The 13,460-nt window shown below is 47.0% G+C and overlaps 1 protein-coding gene across 1 annotated transcript in view; it reads left to right on the forward strand.

Moving 5' to 3' along the window:
- Positions 1-1,099: 1,099 nt before the first annotated feature.
- Positions 1,100-13,460, forward strand: part of LOC119444841 (cuticle protein 16.5-like) — a 31,359-nt gene continuing 18,998 nt past the window's right edge. Inside the window, exons 1-2 of the mRNA XM_049664762.1 lie at positions 1,100-1,237; positions 8,014-8,758. Coding sequence (XP_049520719.1) covers positions 1,100-1,237; positions 8,014-8,758 — 883 coding nt within the window. The remainder of the gene's footprint in view (positions 1,238-8,013; positions 8,759-13,460) is intronic.

Below are 13,460 nucleotides of genomic sequence, written 5' to 3' on the forward strand. Positions count from 1 at the left end.
CGACTCAACAGACAGGCCGACTCTATTTATCTGGAGTCCCTCTAGATAAATATGTGAGATAAAAAAACGTCAGAATCAATAATCTCAAGAACGTCCTCGCTATCGATGTTAGTAACTGAAGCGCATTGGATCAGTCGATGAAGATTACGCAACTAGGTAACATCAAATTGCGCTGCCACCTTCCTCAGATCTTGGAAACCACTGCAGGAGTAGTTTACAACGTTGACGTCTCAATCTGTGACAGTGATTTGCCTATTTTGATCAAAACAACTACAGAGAGCATTCCCATATTACAAGCTCATTGTATTGGCTAGTCAATTTGCGTGAAGCTCCTCTTCAAAGGGGATAGCCTACCGTCGTACCTAAAGGCTGGCCATTTTCGTCATACTGTACGACCTTTCGTGCCCAAGCCCCTACAGTGTCGCAATTGTCAGAGAATTGGACACGTGAGTGCTCTGTGTAAGAACCCAGGCATATGCTCACGTTGTTCCGAGTCACATAGCTCTTACACTTGTCGCACGACGGACTTCAAGTGCTCCAACTGCAAGGGTACGCACGATGCGAATTCGAAAGATTGCTCTATCCAGAAAAATAAACAGAAGATCTTGAGGCAGATGGTTAGAGGCCATTTGACGGATAAAGAAGCCGCAACTAAAGTGTGACGCCGACGCCGACGTTCCCGGCTCCGCAAGTGAAGAAAACACTGCAGTAGCTCTAAGGAAGTGCACAATCCGGAGAAGGCTGGTCGTCAACCACTGACCTCGTGCATTACCAGCGCAGATGAGAGAAGAACGCCCATCATTGATGATTCAAATGAAGCATGGCCACCTTTACCGAAGCCATGCCAACTCGCCGAACCACGAGACATGAATCGATGATTGATTGATTCGGGTGTTTTACGTGCCAGAACCAGCTCTGATTATGAGGTATGCCGTAGTGGAGGGCTCCGGATTAATTTTGACCATCTGGGGTTCTTTAACGTGCACTACAACGCGAGCACATGGGCGTTTTTGCATTTTAGCTTCCATCGAAATGTGGCCGCCGTGGCCGGGATTCGATCCCACGATCGAGAGAGACATGCATGGTCCAACAACTACAAATGGCGCGACAGCAGGCCCTGCAGCAGTCCGCGCAGAAGGCCAACTTGCAAGTGATCGCCATGCTGAAGTCACTCATGAATGTGATGCGTACATTAATGACGATCCTAAACACCCCGAATGCTCGCTGCGCACTGCAGGTACTGGACGCGATGAATCCAGTACTTGCAAGTCTTGAATAGCATCATGGCTCATTCACCGCTGTCGTTCCGTAAAGATGTCAAGGAAGCATCCCTTCTTCAGTGGAATGCTCGCGGCCTCTGATCAAGAATTTCGGATTTTGGACCGTTCATTTTTGCGAACAAGTTTCCCATCATGGTCGCCTGGGAACCAAACCTTCAAACTACAATCCGGCTATCGGGCTATGAAGCTTTCTCATCCGCGTCATGTAATGTCCTCAGCAAGGTAGTCGTTTGTGTTCGGTGTGAACTCTCGTGCTACATTCAGTTGTGCCTCACGACGACGACCAAGACGTGTGTTTAACTGTAAAAACAAAGAAACTTATATTCACTCTCGTCGGTGCATATATTTCTCCAACCAGTCGTTTTGACACGCAACGATTGTGTGCTTTGTTATCCGCAACACCTAGCCCTTGGATCCTTAGTGGATATTTTAACGCACACCACCCGCTCTGGGGGAGTGTGAAGATGGACTTCAAGGGAAGAAAAATAGTCGCATTTTCCTCGGACGAAGAGCTTTGCTGTTTCAATGACGGCAGCCCGACATGTTTATGGAAACTAACCTACAGCAGCTGTCTGGACTTGACTTGATTTCGAAGAAGTCACAAGTGGTTCTCAGGCATAGAAACCCATGGAAGTGATCATCATCATCAGCCTATATTTTATGTCCACTGCAGGACGAAGGCCTCTCCCTGCGCAAGTTGGAATACGCGCTAGCGCAAGACATGGGTAATTGGAGATTGCAGGGAGGGAAGTGATCATGTTCCAAGGGAGTGGCTAAGTCTACATCTACTCCCCTCCGTAGAACAGAATGGACGAAGTTCAGATCGCTTATGGAAGACGAATGTCAAGAAGGCCACCCATCATTTCTGGAGAATCAGATTAGAAATGCACTCCAAGAGGCTATGTTCACTTTTGGGACTTCTCCAAAGTATAATGAATATGAAGGTGAATCGAAAAGGCTTCGATCGATTCGCCAACGCGCGGAAAAAAGATACAGGCGCACCAAATGTATTCATGATCTGAGGGAGGCGAGGCCGATCCAAAAGAAAATCTGGCGCCGCATCGATACACACAATCTCAGAAGTAGAAATCCTTTTGTGGGTCCTTGGATCCTCGAAAACCTCTGTCCCACATATGGAGAACTCTGCGTGGCCTACAATGGCCTCCGCAACAGCGACACCCTTTTAAGTCTCTTGCCCTGCGTCAAGGATTATATGAGATCAACGTTGATGAGGATTTCTGCGCAAGAATCGCTGGCTTGCCATCACGACCTGTATCATTAGCACGTGATGTTGTGGCATCCGAGGACTCCCGCATGGTTCTCTTGTTCTCTATGGAGGAGCTAGAAGCTGCGCTGGCGACTTGTAGGAAGTCATCATCGCCTGGTTCCGACGGAGTCACATACAAGGCACTTGGAAACCTTGGCCACAAAGCCCCCAGTGTACTCTTGGAGAGATACAACAAATCCTGGCGCGAAGGATTGATTCCTTGTGAGTGGAAGGTCAGCCGCCTAATACCTTTACTTAAGAGCACTAAATCTCTATTACACTTGGCATCGTACCGTGCCAGCGCTCTTGCTAGTTGCGTTGGGAAACTAATGGAAAAGATGGTGCTGACACGTCTTGAATGGTACTTGGAACATAATGACGTATATCTGAATGCAATGGCGGGCTTCTGGTGCGGTCGGTCATCGGTCGATAACGTGCTTGATTTGGTAACATATATTCAACACCAAAAGAGCATGAAACGATTAACGGTGGCGATGTTTCTGGATGTGAAAGGCGCATGTGATAATGTAGCGCACCAAGCAATCCTCGATACTTTGACCAATGTGGGCATTGGTGGCTGCGCACTGCGCTAGATTCACAGCTATTTGGAGGGTAGATCCTTCTTAGTACTTACCGAGGATGGAATGGCATCACACTATGTCAGCAGCAAAGCTGTACCACAAGGCGGAGTATTAAGTCCCACGCTCTTCAACGTAGCATGGCTAGGCCTTGTTGGATCATTGCCAAGGACGGTCCATATATCCATCTATGCAGATGATATCTGCATCTGGGCGTCCGGCGTAACTCGTCTGCAGATACGAGCGAGACTGCAGAAGGCGGTCACACAAAGGTCGTTTTGTCTGCGTAAGAAAGGCCTAGAACTATCTTCCGAAAAGTGCCGATTAGTCGCATTTACGCGCGAAACAATGACTCCATATGTTATACGCACAAATTGACAAATAATTGGTTACGAAACAAAACACCGTTTCCTTTGAGTCATCATCGACCGTGATTTGTCTTGGACGCCACATATTTCACATATGAATAACAGGTTGACTGCAATAGCCCATGTATTCAAATTTGTCGGCGGAAAGTCTTGGGGTGCATCTGTGCAATTGATACTACACACCATGCATTATCATGCACTATTTATGGACTTCCTAAGATAGAGCCTGCCCGTACTGGGAAGTACCAGTAAAACGAACCTTCGAACACTCCAGAGTATGCATGCCCAAGTTCTACGGACGTGCCTCGGCCTCCCTAAGTGTGCATCCACAGCGGCCACAATCGCCATAGCACGTGACCACCCTATATCAACGTACCTTGCAATCGACGCTCTAAAAGTGCACATTCGACATGTCGCAAGGACGCCCTTTCAACATCTTGCTTGGCTGCCAACAACTAGACCGCATACGTGTTTTAGCCGTCTCCTGACTACTCACGGAGCATCGCTACCATCGAATTACATCCCAGCAGCATGGCCTTCGTTGCCACTGTGCTCTCTGCATTCACCCCGAATATGCCTAACCATTCCAGGCGTCAAGAAGAAGGCACAAATGCCGTCAGCAGCATTGAAGCAGGCAGCATTATTGCTACTACATGAGGTCCACAGTGACCGCTTACATGTTCACACCGATGGGACGGTCATGCACTCCAGTTCAGCAGCTGCAGTATCTGTCCCCGCAAAATCTGCAGTGATAAAAGTCCGGACATCGCACTTGACATCGACGATGGCTGGCGAACTTACAGCTCTGTGTGCATAAATGAAATTTATCGATCAGGAACGGCCGCAGAAATGCCTGTGATTCTGCGATTCCAAGGCCGCCCTCCAGAGCTTGCTATCTTCACTACGCCGTGGACTCCACAAATGACTTGTCGCGGACACACGCGAAATTTACCATCTGGCAGTTGACAAAGGACATGGCATCGTCTTTCAATGGCTGCCAAGTGACTGTGGCATTCTTGGAAACAAACAAGCAGACGCAGCCGCTCGATCTTCACATACCAGTGCCGATTGCGTCGCTATCCCCATGTCCAGAACACACACAGCGGGAAAGCTCGGTGCGCTTGCTCGCGAATTTATGTTAGACCACTGGAATTCAACACACTTTAAAAACCAGCGCCTGTGTTCACTGTATCCTAATCTGAAGCTCCGCCTTCAACATGGCTTACCATGATGGGAGGTAACTCATTTGTCGCCTATGGCTTGGAGTAGCTCTTACTAACGCGTACTCCTGCCTTATCGGAATGGCCACAAGTCCAGATTGTGAAACTTGCGGGTGCAAAGAGACGATAGCCCATCTTCTGTGTGTTTGTCATCATTTTTGTGCACAAAGCAAAGTCATCAGCACCCCGCTCGACAAGATCGACAGCCGTCCCCTTATGGAAGCCAGAATTCTTGGTCCCTGGTCCCAGCCGACGTCGGAACGAACTGCTTTAAAAGCGCTAGTACGTTTTTTAAAAGAAACAGGACTTAGTGAAAAACTATAGAGTGTGCGGACTGATGCGTTTCTTTTTCTTTTCTTTTTAATCTTCTCTTGTTTTCTAATCTTTTCTGCCCCTACCCCGTCCCCCTGTGCAGAGTAGCCAATCTGACACTTAACCTGGTTAACCTCTCTGCCTTTCTCCTCTTATTTTCCTTCATTCTTCCTTCATTCACTTCAATTATGATGCGATAATGGCGCTATTACACGCTCGCATTGATTTACCACGAAAGTGTTTATGACTGGGTGCACGATAAACTTCCTGTAACAGATGTGACGTCGGCGCGAACGCGTGAAATATGCGCTCTTATATGACACTGCCATCTAGGAGCGGTGAAGCGAAGTACTGCATCAAGACACTAACGAGCGCCGACAGTGAGCGCTTCGGTAGTCTCAGCGCCGCGGAGGCTCCAACGCTGTGTAGCCTGGTGTAGGTGGTGTTGGCCTTCTGCTGAAGTGACGACGAAGTTTCCGCACATGGTTTTTCTTTTGCGTCGGATTAGCAAGTGACGCCTCGACGCCTACGAATTGTAGCTTCAACATGCACTAGCAGTGCTTACACGCCACCTACGTTTTCGCTTGCAATGGCACAGAAAGGCAAAGAATTGCGTGTCTCTCGCTTTGGTCCGGCGAGAGACACGCAAGCGTCAAGCAGAACGCCCTGGGGCGTTCGCCGCGCACGCTGCGAACACTTGCGCTTGCATTCCAGAAGATGAGCGCGTCGCAACTCAACTGGCTGCCCAAGACACAACGGGGCCAGACCAAAATGCTTGCAGCTTCGCGGAAGCGACTCGGCAGCAGGACGCTGCTCGCCAATAGGACGCCGCGTGCCTAGCGAATCTGCAACACGGTTGCCGATCCACCAACCCCGTGCCTTTCGGTCCAGCGGACCGTGAGTTCACGAAGCGATTTACTAACTACCCGTGCGGTTTCCCTTGTATGGTTTGCGAATGCCTGTGGTTTTGGCGGATTTGCACAGTGCTCCGGCGCGTACAATAGAGTCTCCGGGGGATGTTTCCCGGTCGCAAGTCGTTCGACAGCTTTTGCTTGTGTGGTAATTGCCGAGGATCCCTGTGCAGTGGTAGGGTGCCGCTGATGGCTACTTGCAACCTAATTCTTCACGTACAATAAACATGCAACAGCTTCTGTGAAGACACGTTTCACTTTCGTGTTCCACCGATTCCTTGTAAAAAGGGATGAACCCTATCTTTTTTTTTATTCCTACGCTATGGTTACACATACCTTATGTCACTACGAACATTCAATAGGAGGATGAAGGCAATATCTGTTCTCAGAAAGAACAAGGCCTGACCAGTCTTCTGTTTCTACTTCTACTTCTACCAAGTCTGGAACACCTATTTGTGCCTCTGATTCAAGCACCGAAACTCATTCTTATTCTATCCTTGAAGATTAACTTCTAACTTCTTTCATCTACGCTGACAACGACACTTTAGCTACGTATGCAGAATAAAAACCAGAAAATACTCGGAGCGTACGTATCACACTGTTCAACCTCATTATTGTTCGACACGCGTCGCTTTCTTCTTATACTCGGCATGCCATCACATTGTGTGGCCATAAGGTACCGGCTATGCAAGATCAACTTTTTTTTTATTATTCAGTTTCATACGGTGCATAAATAAGCACTGATGTCCTGGTATAAAAGGGGCCGCGCAGGTAGCACAGAGCAGCAGTTGATACAACAGCGGTTGTAAGGTCAAGATGGTAAGCCATTTATGCTATCATTTATTATTTTTTACATGAATATCCTTAGAGTCATCGGAGAATTCGCCTTACGCACGACTTGAAATGTCTTTCAACGTTCTTCTCAGCTGATCTTACCATGATCCAGGTGATTTGTTTGTGGCGTGTGCGAAATCGAGGAGTGCGTGTATGCAAGGATTGCGTACAAAAAGCTTCCGTGGCCATGACGTGTTTATTAGTGCAGATCCTGATGTTGAAGCAATTCACCCATCGCCAGCTGTGTCACAAAACACGAGGAATTTCGAGTCCACAGGAGCACGTATGAGGTCCGAAATATTGAAATAACGCTAAACAACATTTCTTTCTAGACCATTAGTTTCCGTAATATAGGCCCAAAAATCATCGGTGGTTAATGCTTTGTAAAATTACTAAAATTCCTTAACATATTAAAATATTACGCAATATAACGCATGGCACATAAAAATGAAATATATGAAGGTCCAATTCTGCATAATGAAAGCTGGGATTTCACCGTTTACTGCAACGAAAATTCAGAGGGTCTCTTATGTTGTCCCTAAGATGACTTCAAGGCAAAACCTCAAGTGAATTAAAGACGGACACATGACGTAAACATCCCCCATACTTCGTTTGGTCTACTTCGCTTAGTCAACCCTCTTAATTGGCTTACTCATCCTCCTAATTCGCTTAATCAAGCTCCTAATTGGCTTAATATCCCCCCTTAATTCACCTAGTGAACTGCGCGTAGTCATCCCTCTTACTTACGAAGGTCGAGGGTTCGACTCCCACCCATGGTCGTGGGTTCGAGTACCTTACTAAACTCTCGCTTATTTACCTGTGCCATTTTTAACTTCGCCTTCATTAACACAAATGCTCGTGGGTTTGACTCCCACCGATGGCCATGGGTTCGAGTGCCTGAACTCTATCTTATTACCTGTACCTTAATTAACTCCGCATTAATTACCACCAAAGGTGATGGGTCCGTCTCCCACTAAAGGCCGAGGATTTGACTCCAACTAGAGGTCGTGGGTTCCACTTCCACCAAAGGTCAAGGGTTCGCCGCCTTTTTTTTTTTTTTTTTTGCCTTTCGTGTCGTAGACGCGTTTTTGCTCAAGCTCGACTGATGAGACATATAAGGCTTTCGCCTTAAAAAAACGGTTTGTAACCTTAATAAACCTGTCTGTAAACTTCCTTAGGTCTCTACACGTACACTTATCTGTCTTCGTTCCTTTCCTTACGCGACATTCTTCTTCCTGCCCAGATCCGTGCCTGCATTGTTCTGTCTCTGGCCACCAGCGCTTTCGCTGGTTTCGTCGGCACCGCCGGGTATGGCGTTGGTCTGGCCGCTGCTCCAGCCGTGGCCACCGTTGCCCACGCTGCCCCAGTTGCCACCTTCACCGCTGCTCCAGCCGTGACTAAGGTTTCCACCACTTACGCTGCTGCTCCAGCTGTCGCCACTGTGGCCCACGCCCCAGTAGCCACCGTAGTTGCTGCCCCCGCCGTCGCCTCCTACGCGGTTGTTCCAGCTGTGACCCGCGTCGCCACTGTCGCCCACGCTGCTCCAGTGGTTACCTACGCTGTTGCTCCAGCTGTCACTGCCGTGCACGCTGCTCCAGCTGTCGCTACCTACGCTGCTGCCCCAGTTTTTGCTGCTGCTCCAGCTGTGACCCGTGTCGCCACTGTTGCCCACGCTGTCTCAGTACCCACCGCTGTTGCCGCTCCAGTGGCCACGTACGCTGCTGCCCCAGCTGTCACTGCCGTCCACGCGGTCCCAGCTGTTTCAACTACCACCGTCCACCACGCCCCAGCTGTGGCCACCATTGCCCACGCGGCCCCAGCCGTCGCTGCCTACCATGCCGCCCCAGTATACTACGGCTACGGCGTTGGCACCCTCGGCTACGGTGTTGGTCACTACGGCTACGGCCATGGTCTCCTCGGCTACGGCCTGAACTACGGCTACGGTCTTGGCACTCCCTTCCACTACGGCGCTCTCCTCCGCAAGAAGTGTAAGTACACGATGTTTATTGTAGGTTTAGTTACTCTGGCGTTATAGAGACATGAGAGTGTCTTCCCGATGGTTTAAAATTTGCCGCGCTGGTAATAGGGATGTAACGAGAGGACGTGATGCTAGTGTGGACTCAAGTAATGTCGTTGCAGCTCTCGTGGGACGCAGAGGGGGTGAGGCTTACCTTTATTATATTAATCACTCCAGAGCCACGTAATCGTATTGTAGTTCAATGGCAAATTGAAAATTTAGTATTGTTACTTGGAGCTTGTTTCTAAACTATACAACAGGAACTCTTGCCCCATTTCTTAACTTCCCAGCAATTATGTCGAATGTAACAGGGGAAACTTCTTGCAAGGATTGTTAGTTTTTGTTTATTAGCTTTTAAAAAGTTCCCCTGAAAATTGTGTTCTTTTTATGTTTTTTCTCGAATATGTATCATAGCATGACAGTAAGCTTTGTGTTTACTTGTTTGTGTCTTTTTTCTGTTTCCAGAAATCGTTCTACTAATAGCAAGAAGCTAAACAATCACGGACTAAATTATTACGGCTTTCCTTCGTTAATTCTACAACGACCATGGATTGTCACGTCAAATGAAATAAATATCGGCGATTTGATTGGCTTGTTCTTTTTTCATTGTTCTCTTTAGTCCTTGTTATAGAGTGCAATGTTTGCGTCAGAAGGCTGTATAATTTTTCTGGCTAAGCAACGAAGCAGACAGAAATGCTTGGATCTCAGTATCTCGTTTGAGCTTCAGGAAACACGCCTGGGCTAATGCTAGCCTTTCCCTCTCTTGTTCCTGCCCTGTCCCTTAATGAAATGCGCATAGTGTAATATTCCTTTGCTTTACACGCAAGGGCCGAAGCATGCAACCTCTTTATTGGCGTTTCGATCCCATTTTATTACGAACAATCTGCGTTTCTTTCATGTCTGTGCAAAAGGAGGTAAGCTAAGAAGATTCCCTTATTCGTGGTGGCCTTACGTTACGCGTTGAATGTGAGCAGGAGATCATACCAGTATGTAGCTGTTTAGTCCATAATAAAGTCACAAGGGAAGGACATCAACTAAAACATTGAGCCTAAGCTCAGGTGAGTGGGACTCTGGCGATACGGAAATGTCGTCATCGACTTAGCTGTTCGTGTTTTCGGAGAAGCAGTCAGCTCTACCGGCTATGGCCTGTTCTGACTGCCTACCAATGAGCTATTTCAATAGTATAACTGTAATGACTGCGGATCCGCGTTCTCACTTCTAGCGCAGAAAATACTGAGCTCCCTTTGGCGTTAGACGCACTGCAATAATTAAATGAATGAAGGGGAGTTTGGACACACCTCCTGCAGAGAAGTTACGAGCAGCGTTGTTACGAATGGCTGTCATCAACGGAGATATTTTCTACCTTCAGTCGCACCTAGTTCACAAACTGCGCAACAACCCGGACGGTTAGTGAAATATCGCGAAATATTTATTTTACTATTGCAAATATTATACCTAGAACCCGGGTGTGTGGGATCTACGTTCACCTCAAATGATATTTAAACTGTCTACTGTTGGCTACAAACGCTTCCAGCAGCTCGGTTGGACTAGAGCAAGAGTCCATTGTATCGGCGGTGAAAATACGTCGAAGATAACCACGAGCTATGTGAATCAATACTATAAAGCAGACCTGCTGCCTTTGCATCGCTTGATGTTGTCGCTTGATGTTGTCATAGCTTTGCCAGATGCCAGAGGGAGTGCGTGTAAGACAAGCAACAATGTGTGTTAAAACATCATGAAGACGACGATCCAATAATATGTGCAGTTTGCAGAATCGCATTATAATTTTTATTCTTGAATAGGGAGTAAATATGATAATTTTATATTGTCGGACGTTTCAAGAAAGTTTAACATAATGCGCAAATTGAAAGAATACACAAGAATAAGAATAAACATTTTTCTTATACATGCTAGAAACATAACCGAACTCTGTGCAGGTGATGCCGAGCAAAACATTGTCTCGTATTTCGATATAGTTAGGTAGGACCGGCCGAGATAAAGCTTCCTCTTAAAATCACAGCGGTTATCTTGATGTAAACACAGTGTTTGTGATGCCTGCAAGTGGAGCTATGTAGGAATATATACCGGGTGGCCCTATTATCATCTACAAAGATATAAAGATACGCAAATGCCCGCATCTGGACAGAAACAAGGTAGTGTTGCTTGCCGTCGCTTGGAGATACTTAGATTATTTTTTTGCATTCCACGTAAATACATAATTAGCCTTAAATATTAATCTTCTCAAATAGTACTATTATATGAAAAGTGTCATTGAGAAAATTGTAGAGCAACATGAAAAACTCCCGATACAGCTTTCTGTTGCTCAATACCTGCTACATAAAAGTTGTTTTCCAAGCGTGAAAAAGCCCACGAATTACACGCCATGTGCCCCGAGCGCCCAGTCGCGCGGCAGTGTTTGTTGCGTTGCGTTTTGTCATGTTTTTTTTTATCATGTGTATTGACGTTGATAGTGCCGTGTTTCAAGCTTCTGTCCCAAGAAGAGATTCTCTACATCACAAAGAGAATTAGGGACTCCAAATTAACCATCAAATTCTTTGTACCGGCGATCGCTTTAAACCCTTTCAGTCACGCCCTGCTAAGTCGGCGTAATGTTTTCCGTAAACGAGCCGCGGGGTTTATCGGGAATTGTGCTTTGTAAAACAGTCTGCAACAATGTATTTCGGTTTTACCCAAGCCGTGGTAGTTTAGAAAAGCACAACTAAATAGTGGTGGCCATACCATGCCACCTCTCTTTAGTTAGACGAACTGGTTGCAGTGCGTTGCCAATCGGTTCATAGCTTGGCCAGGCGGTGGTGCCATCAGACATGTGGCATTTGCCCAGGTGTGACCTAAGCTTCAGAGTTTCAGCCTGGCATGCTTCAAGCATTTTAACTACTCTGCATACAAAACATGTCGGTCATACGGCGCTATATTTCTTCTGGCGCACATGTACTACATAACTGTTCTCAAACATAAAGTGCTAGTGCAGCTTCATTTTAGGTACCCCATTTATGTCACAGGGAGCTGGGTGCTAGAGCCGCGCATTCTGGTGTCCCTTGCGTAATGAGGTGAATCGCCTAAGTTGTTTTGCCGAAGTTATTTCAATCTAGATGGACAGTTTTAACTATAAAAACTCTAAAGTAGATATTTATGGCGATTCCCTTCAACTTACTAATTTAACATGGAGAGTGGCGTTTGCATCTATCCGCCGTGGTGACATAGTGGAATAGTGGCCCAAGTCCGCTGAATTGAATCTCGTCCACTGCGGCTGCATGCATTTCGATGGAGGGGGGCGGGAGGTAAGCATTCGTAGAAAAGGGTTCGAAGCGTGTCCCCGTCTGGCATTGTTGTCTTTTGGGAGAGAAAGAATGTAGAATCCATTGAAGCAGTGCTTGTTCAGCTCCTTGATATTTAGCGTGGTCGAGTTCCTGTGAGTATTCCTTGGAACTTTCGAATTGGGGCTGATTAGTGTGAAATCCTAGTGCCATATGTGAATTTCAGAATCTCATGTGGCAGTTAAATGTAATAGAATCACTGTTGCATATGTGCCTTTGCAACAGCCGATGATTGAGGCATGCTTTCGCGTACGTAAAGGAGTGACAAAAAGGGCACAGTAACGCCTTTGCATCTACCTGACGCCACGGATAGACCAATTTGGTATGCGCGCCAGCCACAAGAGAACTGCGTTGCTAAAACCGATTAATCCGTTGTTACTGCGTTGCCTACATGTTAAAAGTATAAAGCGGCAAAAAAGAACATGAAGCGTCATATCTTTCTATATGATGACTTGAAAGCAAGGAGTGTAAATGTAGTGAGGATAATCACGCAATCGTTCAGTTCGATACTCTACACTTGTGGTAAGAGGAAGATCAAATAGAGAGAGGACCGCTAAGTGCCGATACCCTAATGTGTGACACTTGTGGATCTTAATAAACTATGGAAAACCTGCATTCAGGTAGGCTTAGAGACAGAGTGCGTTTTGTGCATGCAGATCATTTGCCAAACTCTGTTCTTGATGAGAAGGGATGTCCTTGGGAACACGCAGGGCGCCGCGTTTGTGTTCGTCTAGTGTTTCGTGTGGCGTTTGGATCTTGTCGCTACACGCAGCTCCCGTGTACTTTCTGAGTGGCATGACGAACTGACCAAATCAACGGTTCAACGAAATTTGCGCCTCCGTCCCTTGTGATGTGGCGATGCAACAATTACGTTTCTGCTCTGCGTAATCAAACAATAAGTTAATGCACAAAAGCAGTGAGTGCAATGCCAGCTCAGACCTGTATTCTTAAGCGCACAGGCTTCCTAATAAAATAGCCCGCGATTTTACACCACTTCAATTTTATAATGTTGTGAGCGCATTTTGTGCATATCGTCGTCATTATTTGTACATACGATTCATCATCATCTTTTGTCTCGTGCGGTGCTTCCTCTCTGACTCGGGCGGCTGCTCGGAAATAAAGGCATCGCATCGGCCGACGTCTCAGAAGTGGTGGAGAGTGCTTCGATTCCCACGTCCTCTTACTTTCCCAATTCCCCTGGAGCTCCGACCCGGCCGTCGTTTGCTCTCGCCTACCACGGTGATGGCAGCAAGCAACCCGTCCACCAGTGCTGCTACCACCTCTGCTCAGCCCGCTGGGCCTACCTGGACGATGAACAACAAACACCGAGATCCTCCC

The sequence above is a fragment of the Dermacentor silvarum genome, chromosome 3 (assembly GCF_013339745.2).
Source record: "Dermacentor silvarum isolate Dsil-2018 chromosome 3, BIME_Dsil_1.4, whole genome shotgun sequence".
Classification (NCBI taxonomy): Eukaryota; Metazoa; Arthropoda; class Arachnida; order Ixodida; family Ixodidae; genus Dermacentor; species Dermacentor silvarum.